This window comes from Anas acuta, chromosome 6 (genome assembly GCF_963932015.1).
Source record: "Anas acuta chromosome 6, bAnaAcu1.1, whole genome shotgun sequence".
Lineage (NCBI taxonomy): Eukaryota > Metazoa > Chordata > Aves > Anseriformes > Anatidae > Anas > Anas acuta.
Genome location: NC_088984.1, coordinates 31,817,692 through 31,840,686, shown reverse-complemented (window position 1 = coordinate 31,840,686; position 22,995 = coordinate 31,817,692). Strand labels below are relative to the sequence as shown.

The following is a 22,995-nucleotide window of genomic DNA, read 5'->3' as shown; positions in this document are numbered from 1 at the left end:
CAAGAGTCAGGGGCCGACACCTGAGAGTAGCTATGACTGTACTTACTTCTTTTCACATACGCTGCTGTAAGCCACCTTGCTGCGTACCCTGTAGGAGCGCCCAAACTACTTTAACCACAGCTTTATTGCACCAGAACCCCCCAGAATTAAGGGCAGAAGCTACATTTCATACCTTGCTGCTTCTTAAAGCCATTTACATTGTTCCTTCTAAGTGTGTAAATATTAAAACTTGTCCAAATGGCATCATCAAATTCAGCAAACTAAGCAGAAAACGGCAGCGGCTGGGACGGCAGCGCAGGCTGTGTGCTCCATTAAGCAAATCCAGGCAATAAAACGCGTCCTCCCTGGGAGCAAACACTCGCTCGGAGCGGGGCACATCAAAGACCAAAAACTCAAAAACTCAGAGGTGCTGCGTCCTGCTGGCAAGTGAAACCGAGGGGCTAAGATACTGAGCACGAGCCCTGGAAGCCCAAAAAGCGAGCCACAAATAGCAACTGGCTGAAAGGAGCGCCGAAGTTTTAAGAGACGCCTTCAGCCCGGCCAACACTGAAGGCATTTACATTCTGGCAGCTTCAGAAGCGAGTGCCAGCCTGAATTTAGATACTTGGAAACATTCAGAGTCTTCCAATTTCGGTTTCACCAGGAAATAATGAAAGCGTACACAATCAAATCATTATAAATAAAGTTTTTATGCTCAGTGGAAGACAACGCTGATGGATTCATGATCTGTGCTGTTGTAATAGAGATAGTAATAATTTTGATGTATTGATTTATTTTTCCTTTTAAAAAAAAAATAAAAATCTCCATTTCTGTAAGGAATGCCTGCTCAGGAATTTCAGCCGAGCTGAACACTGTGTGTTGCTGACATTGTCACTATGCTTTAAGTCAATTAGGGAGACCAGAGCCAGATGGCTGAAAACGACCAAAATTACACAGTACATTCTGTTTATTAGTTAGGATTATTATTCAGGCCATAATTGCTTTTAGCAGATTATTTATCATTATTAACATTACAACGACGTTTAAGAAAATTACGAAGTTATGAAAAACATGCGTTTTCAATTGCTTCCATCTCCATACTGGTCTAAACTTCTCTTAAATGCCTGAAACAATTCTTTAAAAAATAAATAAATAAAATACAACCTATTTTTATCAGCAAGTCACACTGATTTGAAGACTTGACTGAAGGCTGCAGAAGGATGCCAGCAGAGAGGAGTTTGCTGATGGGGGTTTGCAGTGCCTACAAAGGGAGGGGAGGATGCTCAGTGCCTGCAACTCCCCCAGGCCCACCAGAGCCCCTCCACAAACCCCGCTGCAAAGGGCACCCACGAGTCCTGCCTCCACGAGACTCATTCCTCATGCACTCCAGCCAAACAAGAGGCCACAGGAAAGCCAGCTTCCACAACGACTTAACAACAGAAAAACAATCAGCAGAGGCATCCCGGACCTAATTTTAAAACTGTGGCAAATACATTGCTCTGGCACAGGCCAGGGCTCGCCCAAGGGAGCCATCAGTTATTTATACAGTAGATAGCAGGTATCTCCATCCCTCCCGCCTTCACCAGCTGAGGCAGCCCCTCCATTTTATTTATTTATTTTTAATGACTCCCTTGTAATATTCAAGCCATCACAGCCAAAGCAGGCTTTGAATCCCATAGGAATTCACTGCTGGGTCGATGTCACTGAGAAGGGAAACTCGACAGAGCTCATTAATACCTGCAGGTAGCCACGAGCCCCAGTCCTTTGGTGCAGGGAATAGTACATTAAGGAAAAAGTACATGCAAGTTGCTTTGTGTGTCAGAGATCCCAAGATTGTAGCTACAGCCATCACTTGTGACAATGAGAGTTCTGTAAATCAAGTCTCCTAAGCTTTTAACTGAACATACACACAGCAGTTATCTGAAGATTTAGTTCCTGGGGGACAAGTTAGGTTCAGCCTTCCACTGGCATCCCAAAAACACGGTATACCACATGGCAACTACAGTTCAGCCTTGAAATACAATTCCCTTGCTACAGAAACAGGTGCTCTAACACACTATTCATCATTTCCCAAGGTAATGACACCATTTGTAATGCCACTTTGGCAAGCACGACCTAGAAAACGCACCTTTATTGAAGGAAGGCTGATCGATCTGAGGGTCTTCAAACTCTCATCCCCACCACCCACTCAGGAATCTCAACTGTTGACCCCATACTGAGCACACATTGCACTGACACAATGAGCAACTGCATCAAAACACGTTAAAAGTTGACTGATTCTTTTCCAAGTAAGAGTTTATTTTTCCCCCCGTACAACTCAAAACGCACACAGCAACTGCAATTTTGCCGATGTACGCCCAAAAGCAAGGGCCTACCACTTGAACCCCTCTAGTAATAAATCACATGAGCACCCATGGGTGGGGAGGGGGCTCCTGCAGCACCTTCACCACCAAGGGCAGTGCATTGTGTTGCTGCAGCCCAAACCAGCGCTTGGCTCATGTGTGGGTTTTTCCAATAGCCCCTTCTCCTTCCTGATCATACAGACAACTAACTCAGCATCTCTTCCCACTGAGGGATAACACTCTGCATGGTTTTAGTTTGCTGCTAGGTTGGGTTAAGCCCTCTAGTAAAGGGAAAAAGGAATTAACTTAGTAATACACATGAAGTGTCCTTCGAGCTGGACCAATGTATGAGGCACCATTAAGATCAGGGCACTAGATGAGAAAAGCATCACTGTGATCCTTGTCATTAAGCTTTGGACAGAAGAGTGAGAAATGAAGGGAAGTAGACTGGCTAATCAACAGGTATACCATGCTGACACCCATTAAAACTGTATTACCTTTTCTTGAAATCCATATTCTTCATGTTATTTCATCTCTCCCCCCACCTGCCTCCTCATTGCCCTCAACTTCTAATAGCAATGACGACCTTGGCACGTGGCATTTTCTTAGAATTAATAGTTGGCTGGTGTTAATGGCCCTCGGCTACACCTTGGGCCATCAACTCCTCCCATACAGTCATTAATCCCAAGGAAATACCCTGCATCTCAATCATTATTACTTAATTAGCTCAGCACATCATCTCTGGAGCTGTAACACAACACCAAAGGCTCGACGCGTAAGTTATGAACAAGAAAACTTCCAAGTCAAAGGATTCAAGACACTGCACCAAAACCTAATTAAAGGAATTTTAACACGCTAATAAATAAAAGGATGATTATTTCAGGCCTGAATTGACTACTTCTGTAAGTAGAACAACTCCTTTTGATTCAGCAGAGAGCCAGACGGGTTCCTTTATTTTGCAGCACCACAGTCCCTGCCACGTTGGCCAGCACATTTCCATCTGGAATTACAGCCAGGCTACTCTGGAGAGCCCCTCTGGTCTACCTTCAGGTCTCCCTGGCAGCCTTGTATACCACTAATCCTTAGAAATTCAAAGCCAGTCAAAGATTTTCAACCGTTAGAAGCTGTAGATCCAAAGACAGAAAAAAAAGGTAGCCTTGCATGCGGATTTATTTAAATCCCAAGACATGAGTTCCGCTCCATTCTGGCAGTCTTCCTTGCTGAAGATGACAACGCAACGTGAGCCCTGCTTTGAGCTGCTGCACTTCTGCAATGGAAATGTTAGATTAAGTTCACCGTAGCACAGGATGCTCCTGCTCCACTGCAAATGGTTCCTTGCACAACGTGGACAAGATGAATAACCCCAGGTTGCCAGAGAAAGCAGATGAATCGAACAGCGATGGTAGGAGCCCACATCCTGGCTTTATCCAGACACAGGCTCGTGGAGTCTGTGTCCCCCAGCTCTCAAGGAAGAAGAGTTTTGTGTCCTCACCATGCCTCCAGAGCAAACGCACAACCCCAAGCTTGCACACCAGCAAAGTGATCACTTTTCACAAGTGGTAAATTGCACTGCTTAACAGCTGTTTGCTGTTGGGGGGGAGATTTCGAGGAGGACGCACCCAGTGCTGCAAAAAAACAAACTGAGCATTTCGGAGATGTCTACAACATGCCAGGGCTTTGCACACAGCCTTGAAGTGGCTTAGAAAGAGGAAAAATCTTTTTTTTCCTTAGAAAAAAAACAAGTCAGCTAAGTGCCCCAACATGCAAGGCTATACAGGGATGCAGGTGTACGACCTCCTTCCCAGGTAACTTGCAGAGCCCTTCTTTTCCCTGCTTTACCCCTGGTGTGCATGCCACTGCCCAACTGTTATTCTCAAGCTTATTAAGACCTAAAACACCCTCACTGAGCACGCTGTGGAACAAGGCAACATCAAAACACAACAAAATCCTCACTGTCATTAAAGGCTCCCCAAAGCTTTCCTGAATACTTCTGTAGAAGTAGCCTGGGCTGCCGCAGCTCCTGTTCCTTTCATTGCTCCTATCACGTACTTCCACCACCTATAGGGCAGGTGTTTTTCCCAGATTACATATCCTTTGCAGAGCCAATTATGATTAATTATGTTCTTTCATTATCAGAGCCACCCAAAGTGAAGGCAGGCCTCATATTTCATGATGCTGCATTAATATCCCCATCCCAAAGGGGACCCAACCTCATCACCAGCTAATTCAAGCCCAAAGCCTCTTCCATCTCCTTCCCCGCTCCTCGAGGACAACAGGGAACCCAGGCCTGGCAGCAGCAGAGCCGAGGGAAGACGAACGGTCTCGTCGAAATAAAATACAATAAAAGACCGATCCGCAGAGGAAGATAAGCTCGAGGAGACAACTCGGATGAAGAGGAGGCCTGATGATTTAAACGCGTGGCTCAAAGGGAGCGGGAGAGGTCTCATTATGAAGGAAGTGTCTTTTCATTGCCTGGGCTGTTATTAGCTGGGACAGGAAGCAAGATGACAACCGAAGAACTCATCCATCAGCTCCTTGGTGTTACATGAAGCCCTGCCTACACGTGCACCATTCAAGAAGCATGGGGCCAGCAGACCTGCAAACCACGCCACAACCCACCAGCCGGGCATTTTCAAGCTATTTATTATCACTCACACCACCAGAAGAAGGGCTCATGCCTCGTGAGCCTTTCCTATGACACAGGTTTTCTTTTCTGGCCTGTTTTTATGGGTTTTCCTAGCAAGGATTTGCCCATGCCGCAGAGCTTTCCTCCTCCCCGCAGCCTGGCCACCGGGCTGCCCTAATAGCTGCGTAATTAAAAGGAAAGCCACTCCAGGTAATTGGCAGGCTCTGCTAATTGAAAACTGTGTAGGTAATCATTTGGCCCAGGGAAAAGTCCCGCTCATACACCATAATACGGACCACCATCTGTCTGTTAAATTAGTCACAGTGAAATATTAACATACAAATGACTGACACCAATTATTTCTAAGGAGGTCGCCTCAGCAGAGGATACTTCAGCACCTCTCTGAAGCCTCCCCCATGACAGGAGGCAATTTCTCTTCCAAGATACTCAGATACGGATGTCACCAAACTTTACTGAGCATAAAACCAGTAGCCTGCTGGCACTGGACCTTCCCAGTACCTCAAAGTTACTGGGATCAGCATCCTCAGCTCTCACGGCCTCAAACAAGCACTCGACCCTCCTGTAGGGCACAGGTCCTTCTGCCAGGGAGATGGATGGCCCTGTACACAACGAGGGCAGCCTGACACCTGGGGTCACCTCTTAATTCACCATGATTAACCAAATTTTAGGAGATTAAGGAGCTCTTAATCAAACACTCACCTAAAAGACAGGACACTGTTTCTTCATCTCAGGGCCCACAGGACTGGAGCGAGTCATCACCTGCCTTCAGCTGCCACCCAAGCCAACCCCTCCCCACCCGGGGCACCCACTTGACCACTCCAGCAGCTGGTGGCCAAACCCCAAATCCTCACCAACCCATGTGAGGAGCAGCTGAAGCCAGGACTGCTATGGTGACAGCAGAGAACTGGACACTGGGACACACAGGGACCTGGGAGGACCAGCTCACGAGCATCAGCACAAAGGTGCTGTGCCGAGAAACGGGAGGAAGGCCCCCTCCTCTTCACCCCCTGCCCAACCTGCACGCACCGAGCGGAAGGCACGCCGCAGTAAATTAAAGCAAGGATGCTATTCAAGCAAGGAATCTAATTTCACTAATTAAAACTGTAACAACGGCTGTAAAATAAAACATTAAAACACGCAGTAGATTTGCCATTTACAAGTTCCTGTCGAATCGGGAAGGCCTCGCTTCTTCCCCAGTGCTGCTTATTCACTTAAGGGGAGCAAAATCAACAACTACAACCATTTTGTTTCCTCCTGGGTTTGTACCTCTGTGGTTTATCCCGTGTGGGAAGCTGACGGACCAGAGCTACAGAAAGCACCCCAAACGCAGACCCCATCACTTGCCACGCTGACACACAGATGCTGTAGGGATGCACGCACAGCTGGATGCAAAGAATCATGTAATATAAGAAATAAAGAAATAAATAAAATCAACCAAGAAATCCAACACAGAGCTCAGAATTAAAACCTGAGCACCTGGTACTTTAATTACCACTGTCACATCACTGTCCCAAACGCTCACCCCGCCCTTTGTACGAGGTCTATTTTTATTTTTGCTTAAGCATCAGAACAAGTAATGGGCAAAAGTTTGAGGAGAGGACGGGCGAAGCTCCCGAGGCAAGAGCTCATTTGTGACTCACCGCAGTAATTAACAGTCGAGCTGGCCCCATCAGGAGTCAAAACGCATTTTTCTGATGGAAATGGAGCACGGCTCCAGAAGCCACGCAGGTTCAGCACACACAACCACATGGGTGGCACCCCCGAGAAGCACGACCCATCAGTACAGACTGCATTTATATCGGGACACAGGTAAACAGCAGCAAATAAAGAAAATAATATCTGTGTGATGCCCTGATACATCTCCCTCAGACGTTTTCAGGTGTCAGCCGTAATAAATGAAGCGTTTACTGGGTGCAGACGACACTTTAAACAAATCAGCGCAAGTCCCTAAAGGAAACAAGCAGCAGCATATTCTGTAGTATTTCATCATTTGGGAGCCGGCAGAACGGAGCTGACAAGTACACAAGATAAATACTTTGTTCTGTCACGCTGTGTCATGTCGGGGAGAACAGAAAGTGTTATATGACCTTTGGAGGCACAGCCCAAAGAAGCCTTCCCGCTCGCTTCCATGCCAGCATTTTCAAAAGAGAAAATATATAAAAAAGAAAAGAAAAAGCAGGAACACCCACCCCTCCCAAGGCGCTGCCTGGCAGCAGCTGCAGCTCAAGGTATGTCACAGCCACGTTCCTGGCAGATTTTGCTGCTGAAGCCCGAAAGGGAAGAGCAGCCCAGGCAGGAGGCAGCTCCACAGCATCTCCCGCTCGCTGCGGCTGTGCAAACCAGAGGGGGAAAAACAAGGTGATGCAAATTAGGTACCACTCACCACTATTTTCCGTCAACAGAATCAGCATCTGTGGGTGCTCGGTGATTTTTTTTTTTGTTGCTGTTGTTTTGTTTTTTTTCTTTTTATAAAACAAAACCCTTATGCTCTTGGTGGAGCACAGCCACAGCACAACCCATGCCTCTGCACCTCAATTGTTTCACCAGACAAATCCACCCCAGGTCACCCCTGCCGCCCTTAGAGCTCCCATTTCTAAGACAAAAGGTGAGATAACAAATTCAATTAAAAAGAAAGGATGGTTGCAAAGACACCAACGTGGACTCAGAGGGGTTTGATGTGCAAAGCTAGTTTCAGGCATTTCAAACAACAAAACAGACGTATCAAATTTACAGTTTTACTTAAATGAAATCACTTTGTATTCTCAAATAGCTGTAATAACTAACCATAGACACTGTATTAAGCATAAGTGTGGGAATGTTTGACATTTCTCCCCTCCCCTTTCTCCCATGAAAGATGGCAAGCAAGAGCCCATCCTCATTAATTACTGTCACTTCTCCGTAATAACCTGCAGTTACGGGATCTCCGCTATAAATTACATATATTCACATCAACTTACTAGCTTTCACGCTTGTGTATCTACTTACTACGAACCAGACAAATAGGTAATTAAGCTATTTGCAGCCATAAGAGTCTGGAATTAGTGGTGTAAGGAGATAAGCAGGGGAAAGCCGGCCCATCCCAGGTTTCCTCCAGTACACGCAGTCGGAAGAAATAATATTAAAGGCAGACAAGGTAAAAGTGCATGCGTAATTATTAACAATATGCTTAACATTTGATTTTAAGTGTCACATTATTATGAATTAATTTAACATTCATTAGAGCCGCTCTGATCATAATGAATTCGTTTGCCAATTGCTGCGCCTCCAGATAAGGCTCCCGCAGTTCCGCCGGAGCCCAGTTGTTGAGCGATAATTAACAAACGCTCAACAATGGAGCGCTAGAAGAGGAGATAGGTAACGAAAACAGGGTTCTGACCTGCCAAAAATACTGTAGAGCCCCAAATAAATAAATAATAAAGATCTGGGAGACATAAAGAATCTCTTCTGCTCCTTTCTGGGGGCCCAGCAGGATGCCAAGTGGGGAGAGGGTGAGGAAGAGCGGGGCTCTCAGGTCACAGTGACAGGACGGCCGTAAGCAGCATCCCTCCAGTACCAGCCCTGTGTGCTCACCCTGCACTCCCTGCAAATTGCCAGCACGCCACGTCTGAAGTCTCCCACCAGGTAAAGCAGCACGATACCCTGCGTTACGAGAAAAACACTCGGTGGGAAGAAATGAGAGGCAGCCCTAGTGATAACAGCTTATTGTGAGCGCGCGTTAACTAACGCTGAACTGTAATAAAACACTTCCAGAAGTGCACGTGGCATCCCCAGGAATGCTAAATGGCTTCATTATTTTCCACTGCTTACAGACTGAGTAACGAAGGAATTCACAACAAAGAGCTGCTGCAAGGAAGCACTGCCCCGCAAGGGAACAGAAGCAGAGGGGGCTGGCTTGTACCGCACACCTTGCGGTCTCCTGCGCCTGGGAAAGCTCAGGAAGGAAGGTTAAACACCACTTCGAGCACTGGGGCTGCCTGCAGGTGAAATCTGGGGGTTGGTGGGTGCACACATCAATTTCTGTAACCACCTGCTGCAGACCAGAGCACTGGTGCATGTTCCCACCCCTGCCGCGTCCTTGCATCCACCTCAATGTGCGTTTGCAGGCACGGCACCCCCAGCACAGGGAAGTGATGGTGCTGGTGCTGCTTCTCCTCCTGCCCCCCTGTCCCCAGCCCCCAGCACCTTTTTCCTTCTGTCCCAGCAAGACAAACAGCCAGGAGCACCCAGACAGGCAGAGGGGAGGCACCTGCTGACACAAAGCCAGTGCAGAATAACCCTGGCAAAGTAAGATTTTTTCCCTCAGTGCCTCTTGGGAACTTCATGAACAATAATCAAATACTCCAAAGAGAAAGTAAGGAAGAAAGCCAGCCACAGATTTAACAGAGTTTTGCAAGAAAACATACAGAAGTACATGTTCCATCAGTCTGTCTTCCACCAGCTCTCTTAAATGCCTTTTATTTTTTCCCCTTTAGTTTGTTAACTACTTCAATTTGCAAGAACGCTTCCACTTTATTTTAACTTCCTAATAAAACGTGACAACTCCAGGAAATAAAAAAATAGATTGCAGCAAAGCAGCCTGACCACACCGTGCCTCCTTATTGTGAAAACCTTTCTTTATTTTTCCATTAAAATATTTAAGCCTTCCAAGCCTCTGTCTTTTGCCAATCAAGAGCTCTGCTAATACAGTTTCAGGCAGCAAGAGAAAGCCGGGGACCGTACTTCATGCTCTGCGGGCTGAATAGCTCGGAGTAACACAGGCAACACGCCGCCTGCAAGAACAGCCAGCGAAACTTCAATCTCTCGCAGGCAGCCTGTTCCCTGCGAGTACGAGAGCGACTGCAAGCCAAGGTCAATTCTTTCCTTTAATTCCCTTCTTTCTCCTTTTTTTCAAGGCATGGGAAGAGAGCTTAGTTATTTCTGCATGGATGCAAGGTGAATGAGGCTGTCGCTTCTCATTGCGGTGCTATTTATTACAGGTCGTTGACATAATACAGCTTTTTTTTCCCCCCCCTCTCCCTCCAACACCAGAAAAAAAAAAAAGCAGCGGAGAGACTTCTTCAGCATTGTCTCACTTACCGGCTTCTTTGAAGGGAATATATGAGCAGGTTTTATTTATTTATATAGTGATCTGACAACCCCGATGCATCAGCGTGTTTTCAGAGGCCTCCTGCTGAAGGAGGCGAGTCGCTACCCCGGCATTATCAGGTTTAAGAAGCCGCACACATAATAAAACGTAATAAAAGAAAGGAGCGCGCCGGGGGAAGGAACTGCAAGATTAACAGGAGGCACCAACAAAGAAAGGGAAATTTACCCTGAAATCAAAGGGGAGGCGGGGGGAGCTTTGCAGGCTCGCTCCTGCATTAACCAGGCTGATAATAGGGAAAGAAAGAGGGCAATAGGGGATTGGGCTCCTGGCCCTCCAACCACCTTGGCTGCAGCAGGAGCCCGCTTCCCGAAAGCCTGCCTGCTGCTAGGGCTGGCTCCGGCCTCTCATCAGCAGTTCCTCCCAATTTAACTCATAGTTTCAGATGAAAAGATTTTATAGATCTCTGTTCCGTCCTGAGATGAGTTTGCCTAGAGCTCCGAGCAATAAATTGATGATAAATCAATTCTCCTGGTCTGAGCTTTGGAGCCCGCTTCTCTTTTCCCACACAGTGCTGAGAGCTGCCTATAAAGCACATCCCTTGTCCTTAAAGGCAGGCTAATGCCTTGAAGAAATTCGGGAATACCCACACTCTGTTTCCAGGCCACTAATGGCATGCCAGGACTACCTTAGGAAAAGAATACCAATCATTAACAATCACATCTAATACTTCATTTCACAGCCAGAACGGAAGGTAAGCGAGTCCATGCCCGCAGCTGGGAGCTGCGGCGGTGATTTCGGAGGAGGCAGAGGCAGGGACCCGCACATTAACACGAGAAGTCTCTCCCTACAGCTCCCAGCTTTCAGCTCTTCCACTGATAATACAGGCTGCATAATTTCCACAGCACGGTTTTTTATCCTTTCCTATGCAGAGATTCTTTCCCACTTTATACCCTTCCTCACTGGGCCATCAGCCTGAAGCGAGGCTGTGGACCAGAACTCGAACCTCTGGAGAGCTTGTGAGTCTTCAAGACCATTTCCCCATCCTCGGGACTCCCTCATCGGCCACCACCAGCCACATCTACAGGCTCTCAGCAGCCCAGCAGCACCAGTGTCCCACTGGGGAGCCACCAGCTGCTGTCACACATCCCCTGCCAAGGCCCCATCCCCTCCAGAGCAGGGCAGGATGACGGGTTTCCACACAGAGAAATGAAGAAAACCAGTCCCTTGCATCAGATTTTGGAAACACCCCGTTTGTCTCGTAAAGCACCTGCACAGTATCTGTAGATGTATGCGTGTGTCAGCAGTTCCTGCAGAGCAGCTGGTGCAGGGGGTGCTCAGGCAGACCTCAGGCAGGCTCACACACCCCAGCACCGCTCCCACCTGCCCTGTGTTTCAGGAGCAAACCTTCACCTGCACACCGGGCTTGCAAACTGTGCTTCTCTGATGCCATCTCCTTCACCCCCCTGCGGACGCATGATCATCAGAGCCACTGCGAACACACAAGGAAGCGTTTGTGAGCTCTGGCTTTTATGCACACCAAGCCAGAACCATGCAAATTCTGCTCACAGCAACCTGCGACTCCCTGCGAGTCCTCCCCCGAACCTCCCCCGGCTGCCAGCCCAAACGAAGTAAATGGCAGGCTGGCATAAACAAACAGAATTACCTTTGGAAAGGCAACCCACGGCTTAAAGCCAGCCTTGCAGATAACATCTGTAGTGCTGACTGCACGGAGGGAGCCGGGCGGTAACTCATTTTGGTCCCGCATAGGCAGAATCAATAAGCCACAAGGAAGGCCGAGCCTTTCTGTTTACATTTCAAATTAAAAGGACAGCAGCTTGCAAGTGTGACTTGGGGACGGCACAGGGTTGCAGCTTGGATTTTCAGCGAGCCAAAGTGGTGCAGGAGAGCAGCACATGCAACCCAACAGCACCCAGGAAGCACCGAGGGATGCTGTGGGGGAAATCACATCCCAAAGCGACTGCCAGGGAAAACTGAGAGTTGTTTATACACCACCAAGCAAAAAAACCTTGCTCACTGCAGCTTCAGGCTCGGAGCTTTTCACCGATTTCACAGCAGTTGTGTTAATGCAGTGTGGGAGGGGAAGGCTGCTTTCTAGTCCAGGCTCTCTCCCAGTCCAGCCACCGAGGCTGCCCAACATGCATTTGCTCTCCTTTCCACCACATCCCAAGCTGTGAAATTAACATGCACAGAGGACATAAACCTCTCGCTCGGGAATAAAAAGCGACCTTAAAATGCTCCTGCTTAATCCCTCCCGGGCTGCGGCGCTGCTCTGGGAGGAGAAGCCAGCTTTGGGCAGGAGGCTTTCACCTTCCCGAAGGTCTCCTCCTGCCCTGCTTTGTGGGAACTGGGCATCAGCACTTCCCTCGGCCCATCCAGGAGATGCGCAAGCACCTGCCTTAGGCTAAAGGCACGGACGAGCACCCCCTCCCTGGAAGCAGTGCCAAATTCTGGTAACAAATCATCCCTGCTCATCTCAGGGGGCTAAAGCATGCACACATGGGCCAGTTACACGACTCACACCCGACAAACACAAAAACCCAATAACTCAAGTGCTCATACACACCTCAAACAACCAATTCCGCAGTGACAAAAGCATCACATTACTTTCTTTTTAAATAAGTAAATTCCTGAACAATAAGTTACACGTGCGGTAGCAGGTCTTACACCTGTGCCTGTGTATTAAATTTAAGACACACCCTTCGGGGCCTTTTTAAAGAAGCATCACAGATTCAGACCACAATGCCAAGGTGAAAGCAAAACCCCAAAGGCACCGGACACCAGGAGATGTCCCTGGTCAAATGCTACTTTGGGCTTTGCCCCCTGCTTGTGTAGCCATGGCTGTGCCACCTCACTCCTCGGCATCTCTGATTTTTCTTTTGCTCTTTGGTTTTAAGCTTAGAAGCCTTTGGCACACGGCCTTTCTGTCCTTTGCCTCCAGCATTTCAGCGAAGAGAAGGGCATAAGGCTTGCTGGGGAGGATACCTCTGTTAGAGGAAGGTGAGAAGGCGTGACACAAGGCGGCCATGTCCAGAAAGCTGCGTTTTCTGCCATGAATATTCAGCACCCAATTTGCAGAATTGGTTAATTTTGCATGCAAATGGACAGTTACACATCTAACTGACCATTTGTGCAAGCAATTACACGCGCGATTACCTGATTGCATAATTGTGTGGGCCTAATTTTGAAATTGGGTCTTACATTTTCTGTTGAACACGAGTGCTGTATTTAATAGATAGATATTGACTACTTCTGAAGCAAAATCACGAGGACCTACTGACTCAAAACCAAATATTGACGAAATACGTTCAAGCGTGTCTTTACCCAAAGCCTATCATGTCGCACGGCCACGGAGCGGCACACGCCTGACAAACCGAGCTGCAAACATCTCCACGGAAACTTCTGGGCTTTCACATCGGGACTGCCAGCAAAATACGAATCCAACGTAGGCATGCGTATCTGTACAAGCAGGTACCTTCATCCAAAACACTGGGAAGTTTCTTGCTGCAGGTAATCTTTTCTGTGGAAGACTTGTTCTTGGGCATTCCTGCTGCTTAGGTAGTATTTGAGAAGAGAAATTCAAGTAAAACCAGATTAAAAGAAACCTCCCGTTAGCTGTGGGGGTCAGCAACTCATGAGCGTTGTTTCAACAGGTGACCCCTGAAGATCAGGCAAAATTCAGGCTTGGAATTATTACTTGTCATGCTTTTTTTTTTTTCTTGGCATGTGATCTGAGTGGTTAACGTCCCAGGCCTTTGCATTGCTGACCCCTGAGGAAAGGTTTCCATGCAAACTTAATTATCCTCAAGTATTTCCAGCCAACGTAAAGAGTACTTTTCTTTCATGGAATAATCCTGAAGACCACCAATTTTCTCGTGAATGTCATCCACAACTCTCTATTTTACATGTCAAGCACAAGCTCTTTAAGATTAGCTGTCAGAGGCCTCCTGTTTTGGCCAAATATCAATTTTCTGTGTGGATGATGCATTAAATTTAAGACGCTCATTGCTACTGCGGGCAAAGCAATATAGCAATTACTAGGCTATTTCTGGCTTACAAATCCATAAGTAATCATATCGTTGGAAACCCAAACTTGGTGGGAAAGAAATGAAGTAGAGCGTTAAAAACAAAGCCTAACGCCGGCTCAGTAATTGCCAGCTCCCTCGGGATGCGTGGTGGTGAAAAGAAAAGCACCAGACCTGGTGTCACGGTCCTCGAGCCACACGTGTGTTTGCTGAAGCCTGAGAGGTTTAAAAAAAAAAATAAAAATTAAAAGTGACTAATACTTTCTAGCCTGTATTTATGCCATCACACCTGTATTTAGGCTAGGGAGAAAATCGGTGGGACGGCAACAGGAGGAGATGTAACACAGCTGGCGGGGAAGGCAGAGATGGCCAGGGGATGGCTGCACGTGGTTTGCACCCACCAGCCCAGGGTTGGGCTCACACCACCCATGCTGGCACTTCTTTTTGCCATCCCACTCATTGCTGCTGCCCCTCCAAGCTTAGTACCCCAAAGCCTTCAGGTTTTTAGGACCACCGAGCTCAACGGCAGCAATGCAGACCATGAACTAGGACCTCTCCAGGACAACGTGTGCTGACCTTCATGGTACACCAGCACCGTTCTTCGGGAAACCCAGGCAGGTCTCTTCCAGCTACAGCCTGAAGATGTCATTTCTGAGTAAAGGCAGCATGCTTTAAAGCCCTTCTTCTGCAAACGTCCGCGTGGTTTTCTTTGGAGGGCTTGCTCCTTTGTGCACCCTTCCCTGCTGCTTCGGTTCCTGCCTCTTACATTTATTTCTCTTGCACCTCCGCAAGCCGCTGATGCCCTGTATTGCCTGGTGCCCAGATACATACACCCTCCTAACAGAAGGCTGCTGTGATCTGAGAAGGGAAATTGTTCCAGCACCTTGTGCTCTTGACTCCTGAAAATAAGCCTTATCTCACCGGGCATAGTAAGACTTTGAGCCTGTGCCACCTGATAAGCACGGGTCTTATTCCAGATATTCCTAGAAATGCAGGAGTGCTCGCGTTCATCCAGGTTCTCAGAGAATTTCAGCAGAAATGAGGTTAAGAAAACACAAGGTTCAGTGATGCTAGGTGTGATCTGTGAGAGTGAGATGGGATCCCACACCACCACAGCACTTTGGCCCACACATCAGCACTGCCTAAGTCAACGAGCAGCAAGGCAGGCAGCACACATCCATCCCTGCTCCCTGCCCAGCACCGCCCCAGCACTCTGACCCACCACCAAACACCATCACATGCCAGGAAACCCTGGCATCATCAAGGCTCAGGACCCACAAGGCGAACCCTTAAGCTGGCCCCAGCAGATCAAGTAAGCAGACCTACACCCAACGCACGCTACCCAATGCAAAAGTTCCCTGGTTGCAGGAAGGAGCCAAAAAATCAATGAGCCAAAAAGCAGCTCTTATAAGTAGCGATGCCATGAATGTACCAGCAGCTGATGTCACTTTGTCACATCACTGCATCAGTCAGGCTAGACCCAAAACAACAAATGGGAATGAGCATTGCAGCAGTTCCCATGTAGCCTTGGACAATGTGGACGCAGAAAAAGCCCAGGGCAGATAGGGGTAGGGCCAAAAAGCTTTTACTCAAAGGGACAGGACCAGGCTGGGATAGGCAGGCCCTACAGAACTCACACACCACAGGACGGCCCCTGCTTGGAGAGGGTCACTAATTACAATGCCTCCTCCCACCCCATTTCTGTGGGCCTTCGGCATGGCTGAGATGATTCAAGCTGACGACAGAAGTTTGGCAGGATCACTTTCCAGTACTAAAGGACACCCACCCGGTAACTGTTCTCCTGTAGCACGAGGCATAACCCACATATTTTAATGCCTTAACCACACATCGGGGCAGCAGGCAGACTACAGCTCTTATGCTCCTAATAAACCCAGGTTTCCATCCCCAAAGTCACCAGCAATGCTTGCCAGACGCTGGAAAGCCACGAGACAACTGGCCCCTGCATTAAATCCTGTGAACGAGTTCAACACCGTGGGTTACAAAAACAGTAATTCTTGGACTCTCCCCCTCCTGTTTCTTAAGCTACAGGAGCTTTGACTCCTCTTCGCTTTTCTTCCCCTCTGGGAGGATGAGATTCACACAGCCCTGAGATTTTAGGATAAAATTAACACCAAGAAACTTGCAGCCAACAATGCTGCGTGAATTGATTTGTAAATCTTCCAAAATGAGACGGGAGAAAAAAAAAACACACACCATATTCTCCTACTGTCCCCAATCCTTTGTTACTACAAGAACATACCCGCTCATAAGAGGCTATTTGAGAAGCTGCTATATCAAGGGCTCCTGCTGCACACCGAGACCCTCAGGCAGCCAAAAAGACACGGTACAGACCTGATTTCAACTCCTTTCTGGGGTGCTGGACCAAGGAACAGCAAACAAAGCATCCCTGCCCTTCTCAGCAACTCCCAAAAAGAAAAATCCCACCTGCACTGCATGCACCCCATTAACACCCCAGCAGCTGCACCTTACAGCGCGGTGTAACGAGCCTTCACAGCAGCACTGGGTGCACTGCTAGGAGCAAACCCAGCCCCTGACCTCAGGTGTGTCTGGCAGCGCCGGGACAATTAAAGTGCTGCAAAAGTTACAGCCACTCCTCGGACTTGAATAATGTTGTATTTTTCTAATATGACCTTCCCAGCAGAATATACAGCCCTGGATGATGACACCAGGGCTGCGTGGCTGTGCGAGCTGGTCCTGGCTTTGGCCACATTACCTGGGAGCACCCAAACACGCATGATTTTAAGGGCTACTTTAAAATCTGTAAACCAAAGAGGTGGCCTCGTGCTGTGAAACATGGAGAGAAACCCGCAGCGATGCGGGTGCGCCGGCACAAAGGACGGGCTTGAGGAACAGACAAAAGGAGAGATTTTGACTTTGGCTCCCCATTGACTTTGAAATTTTTCATTTTCTTGGAAAATTTCAGACCCCTGCTTGCCAAGCAGAAGCAGCCACACACCACGCTGCTCAGGATTTGGTTTCTGCCACTCGCGACGAGCTAATTCGGGCAGCAATCGCTGCGATACATACAGACAGAGTAACACGGGTGGCTTTCAAATAAACCAGCCACATACATTATTTTTGCCTCCTTCCTACACAATTCCATGGCTTTTTCCATACTCTCCCGTGCATACATCCTCTGAGCATTATTAATAGCTACCAAAGAATATTATCTGCCTACCAATCACTTCAGCTTCCTACTTAATGGCAAGCACATTTTTAGAGCATCAAATATATCAACGGGGACAATGGTTGCTAAATTTGAAGTCAACAACAACTGGAAAACGCTCGCTGCTTCACTGATATTTTTATGCGCTACAGAAATATCTCTTGAAATAAATGAGCCCCTTTTTTTTTTTTTTTACCCTTTCAAAGAGATAATAAAATAATGCTGAATTCTAAATACTGTCACATATCCTTAGCAAACAGAAATTTAAATTTAGATCTATACATTTTTGCTGCCAAAGGTAATGAGCAAAAATATCCACAGGGCAACTCTGCAGAGAGGATCAGGGAGTTGTAGAGAGGATTTTGGAGTTGTAGCTGGATGGCGGCGGCAGCACGATGGATAAAGAGTCTCCAGTACATGGAAGCTCTTGGGAAAGGGGTTAAGGCAAAGAAACTCTCAGGAACGCTTACCCCTGCATCCCTCTCTGGCTGCTACACTAACCTTAAAGATTTCCGAAATACTCCATTAGTGTACTAACCATGCTCCATAAACTTTTACGCCCAAGACGTTCGATATTTCAGTGTAATTTAAATTAATGGAAATTGAACATTAGGATGGGTATCAAGTTAAGCATGATGATTTTTTTCTTCCTGTCCGTGTGCCAGAGCAGCTCCATCCTGAAGGTCCCGGGAAGACCAGATGGGAATGTGTGGGAACACCGCTTGGGAAGGAGCTGCGGGAGCCACGCCACGCTCCCAGTATCAGTGGGATGTGGGCAGGTCCTGGAGCTTTGCACCGTGCCCCAACCTTCAGGACCCTGTCCTGCGATGGGCAGCAAGGAAATCCCCTAAATGCCATGCTGCACGCGTACCCCATGGCCACACGCCCCTATTTCTGGGAGAAAACTTCCTGAGCCAGTCCTCAGGACCCATGCACAGACAGCTGGGTTTTGGGAGATACCTACAGAAGGCACATCAGCGTGCGACAAGAGCATGGGACACATTCCTGGTTTATTAGGAAAAATTTAAGGACGACCAAGTTATAAATGTCTGCTCGGGTACCGTACACCCAGCTGCACAGACATCAGGAGAAAGAGGAAGCAAAATCGGTATGTTTTAGAAATCTCTGGCATTGACCTTAAAGAAAGCAGATATGGTGACCGAACGTTTTGTATAGCTCAGAGAACTGCATCTGCTGAAACTCAGGTGCTTGCTTTCCCGCTGTTTGCTTCATTTGCCCATCCACTGCTCTGGCAGGAGCCAGATTCGATAGGCTTCAGAGATGGAAACAAAGAGCAGGTACCGCTAGAAAGCATAAACACACGACGAAATCCTTACAGTTAGCATTTCCACTGTCATATTTTTATTCTGGTTTTCTGACAGTGCCATTCGTACGTGCTCCTGTGGTTTGAATTACAGACTTGGCTGCCCCAACGCCTGCCAGCGTGAGACCCCTGGTATCACCAACGCACACGTGAATGTTCATCTGCCCTGGACTCTGCATCCCATTTACGCAGTAGGGAGAGTTTTCCTGGCAGGCTGAAGGAAAAAAAAAAAAAAAAAAAAAAAAAAAGGAGATATATATATATAGCAGCAGCTGTTCAAAGACTTCAGGAGGCTTGGCATCTGCCCGTGTGCCCAGCAGAGGTGCCGAAACGAGACCGCTCGTTTATCACGTGGGCACGCAGGGAAGCTGCCACGGAGCACAGCCTATACACAGCTCCTCCAAACCGAGGAGTTCCTGAACAAACATCACCTGAAGCTGCTGAAACGATGAATCTTCCTGGCAGACCCTGGTCCTTCTGTGGGATAATTCAGCGGCGTGGGCACGCAAAGCCCAGCAGCAGCCTGTGTGTGTGTGCAGCAGGAGAAGTCTTTGAGTCAACAAAAACAAGGGCCCGTCGTACGTGCCAGGGGTGCAGCCTGGCAGGGCTCACCTCCCGCTGAGAGGGCTCCTCGTGGTGCCACAGCACCTGCCCTTCCAGCAAAGGACCACTTTGAGCATTTAACAAGGAAAAGGAGGGAAAAAAAAGCTATACCCTCCTTTTGAGCAAGTGCATGCGTTTTTATTGCCCTTTCCCTTTCCTAGCTTGCCCCAGGAGTTATTACACCACTAAGAGCACGGACTTGATGTGAACTTGCCCACCCTCAGCACCCAGACACCAGTCTGGTTCCGACTTATGGGGCAGCTTGCGTCCCCTAGGATAAAACCCACCGTCCTCACAGCCACCTGAGCTCCCTTTCCCACATACTCGAAGCACTGAGCAGTCTTTGAATTATCCTCCCAGCTCGGAGCTATGCTTTCCATGGGCGGTGGGGATGCGGCCCCAAGGGATGCCCGGTTCCCTGAGCCCCCTACTCCATGCTGAGCCCCCCAGAGCTGCCCCCAGCCCCGGCAGAGGGAATCTGGGGGGAATCAGGGCCCGGGAAATCCCATCTCCAACTCCGGGCTGCGTGTCCCGCTGCCGGGGAGCTCCTGGGGGCTGCTGCCACCTAGAGCTGCTCGCACGGCACGGCTGCGGGCACGCCGCCCCGCGCACCCCACGGCACCCCACAGCACCCTATTACAAAGTTTGGCCACCCATACAAGCGGCTCTGTGTCACCAACAGTGACTTTTGGGGGAATTTTTCCATAAACCCATTGAACACATGCATGCTGCCAAACAGGTTGTGCTTTCTAGGTGCAACTGAGCTTGCTGTGGTTTGCTTAGATTTCCTCAACTCAAAAATAATGGCAATTCTAGCATCCCCTAAAAACTAGAAGGGGAGCACTGCTTCTGAGCAGAGACAGGGCTTCTCCCTTTGCCAGCTGCTACTGCCAAGTCTCATTCTGCTCACTCGTAGGCATGTATTTCAGGTCTTTATTACTGTTTTCATGTTAATTACCAGCACGGCTCTTAGTGCCAGCATCCGTACACATATACATCAATTACCGTCTCCTTAAAAAGAAAAGAAAAAAAAGTCACGAGGAGGTCAGCGGGGCACTATGCGGTGCCGGCGAGGCGGGCGCACGCGGGCAGGCTGCACGGCTGCCGGTTGTGTCCCCAGTCCCTGGGGATGCCCCAAACAGTGGGGCCGGACCCGATGTCCTGCGGTGAGCGGCACTGGCCAGCAGCACCCTCGGGGGACACCTGGGGATAGTGACAGCTTGGCCTGGCCACCACGCAGAGACCCCCAGAGCGGGGACCCCCAAGCATGACGCAGGGTCCCCACAGCGTCCCGCGGGACGTCCCCTGTGCAGGGACCGAGTCAGCCGGTGGCAGTGTCGGGCTGGAGCTCCCGGTCAGTGCTTATCGTGCCTCCGCAAAGGCACTCAGAGCTCAGCCTAATTTTAACCTCCGGACAGACATCGTGGCGGACGGGGCGGGAGGGGTGCCAGGAGGGCGGCTGCACCTCGCCGAGGGCACACGCGAGGAGCAGCGGCTCCAAATTAAAGCCTGCACACGCACCAGCCCGACCAGGCTGAGGGAGGAGAGGGGGAAAAAATAAAATAAAATAAAATAGTGCGCTGCCAAAATATTTGAAGTACAATTAATTTCTCAGAGCAGTTGAATACTTCAAACGGCGCTAAGTTAATTTGGCTGTAATTATTTAACGACTCAACAGCCCCATATATCAGAAAAAGGAGTTAATTTATCAGCTATTTCCACGCAGAACAAAGACTCGCCAGCTTCCAGGTAACAGCCCAAGCTGTTTGGCTCACGTGACCCCGAGCTGTGCGCTGCAAACATTATATGCCCAAGCACGGAGAGAGCAGAAATTGGAAAAAAAAAACATGTATTCACGCCTTGGCCGACAGACTTGGGAGAAGGAAATGAAAAGTTTGGGTGAGAGCAGTGGTCCTCATCTCCCTCGATGCGCTGAAAACGCAGGCGGCAGCCAGAGCCCCATCCTCGGGCCCCCGAAAGCCGATGGAGCCCAGATTTTTGGGGGGCTCCTAAATGCTCCCAGATCGAAGCTCACCTGTCCAGCCCACGCTGCTGTTTTGGCTAGCACCAAGCAGCATGAGCCAAGCCTTACAAGCCGCTGTCACCCCGAGCAGCAGCCCTGAGCCCCTTGCCGTGCTGAGGGTCACGCCAGCCCTGGCATCCCTGCAGACGGGGCAGCTTTTTGCGTGGCGCAGGGACCGGAGGCTGTGCCGTGACCGGGATCCTGGCAGCCGAGCTCGCCCGGCTTGATGCTGTCTGCCTTTGGTGGGGTGTAAATCCAGCAGGGCTCGCTCGGAGCGGGAAGTCCTGGGAAAGGGGATGGGAAAAGCAGGAGAGGGGCAAGGTAGCGGGTCAGGGGCTGAGGGAGGAAAGCCAGAGCGGGGCTCGGGGAAGCAGGCACGCAGCGCTCCTCCAGCTGGGGTTTCCCCGTTTAACACCGCGGGGAAAAAAGAAAAAAAAAGAAAAAAAAAAGAAAAAATAGAGAAAAAGAGCAAGAGAAGAGGAAAGCAGCCTTCAGCCCCTGCCGATCTGAGGAATTGGGAAGCGATCGCGGGCAGGGAGGCGAGGGCCGGCCGCTTACATAAAGCCGAGCCCGGCGTGCGCCCTCAGCGCCCCGCGCCCGCCCGGCGGGCCGAAATTCCACAAAACCCCCCAAAAACAACCCAAATTTCCCCCAGATCCCCCCCCCAACCCCAACGACGGCCGGGACACCCCGCGGCACAGGGCGGACAGCGCGAACCGGGGGCCGAGCCGCGGGGTCCCCTCAGCGCGCTGCGCCCCCTCGGCTCGGGGCGAGCCCCCCCCGGCCCTACAGACCCCCGGAGCGGCACCCCACAGCCTGGCCGGGGGGGCTGGGAGCCTCGCTGCGCCGCTAAGTTTGGGAGCTCCCCTCCAGCCCCCGCAAACAGCCCGCAAACACCCACCTGCCTGCGCCGCAGCCGCCCGCGGAGCCCCGGCGGCCGCCGCCAGCACGCAGCAGCTCCACCACAGCAGCCCCCCGGCCGCCGCCGGCATCGCGCCGCCGCCTCCTCCTCCTCCTCCTCCTCCTCCTTCCTCCTCCTCCTCCTCCTCCTCCTTCAGCACCGCCTCAGCCTCAGCCTCGCCGCCATCCCCCGCGCAGCCTCCCCAAAAGTTGGCCCCGGCCCCTCCGCCGCCGCCGCCGCCGCCGCCGCCGCCCCCAGCGCCGCCCCTCCGCGGCCCGACGGGGCGGCCGCCGCTGCGGGACGCGCGGAGCGGAGCGCACCGAGAGCGCCGGCGGCAGCAGCAGCAGCAGCAGCAGCAGGAGGAGGAGGAGGAGGACGGCGAGGAGGAGGAGGAAGGAGGAGGAGGAGGTAGAGAGGAGGAGGAGCGGCGGCGGCGGGACGGAGCTTTGGGGGGGGAGAGGGGGGGATCTGACATCCCCCCCCCCCTCCCCAAGGTGCCGGTGTGCAATAGGGGCGCCCTGGCTAAAAGGGCTGGGAGGCGGCTCCGGGGTGAGGTGGGACTCGCCCTGCACCTGCTGTGCTCCCAGAGCACGGGCAACCCCTGTGGAGATGCTCGGAGCCCCCCCACGCTGGCCAGTTTCCCCCAGGCATTGCTGCCACCCTCCCTGCGCGGCCTCGGCGCCAGCCAAACCCCGGCCTCGCACCCCGCAGCCAACCCCAGCGCTTTCCCCAACCTTGCAGCTGGAAAAAACCGAGCGGGACCCCTCCGAGGAGCGGCTGCGGGGCGCTGGCAGCCCCCAGCCCCCCAGCACCTGCAGCTCAACCACGGTTTGGGGCAGCCCAGCCCGGAGCCGGCCTCT

At 50.3% G+C, this 22,995-nt stretch overlaps 1 protein-coding gene across 7 annotated transcripts in view; it reads right to left on the bottom strand.

Moving 5' to 3' along the window:
- Positions 1-22,625, bottom strand: part of ERBB4 (erb-b2 receptor tyrosine kinase 4) — a 576,064-nt gene extending 553,439 nt beyond the window's left edge. For all 7 annotated transcript variants that reach the window (XM_068686347.1, XM_068686350.1, XM_068686352.1 and 4 more), the window contains exon 1: positions 22,136-22,625. In XM_068686347.1, coding sequence (XP_068542448.1) covers positions 22,136-22,610 — 475 coding nt within the window. In that variant the 5' untranslated portion in view covers positions 22,611-22,625. The remainder of the gene's footprint in view (positions 1-22,135) is intronic.
- Positions 22,626-22,995: the final 370 nt, after the last annotated feature.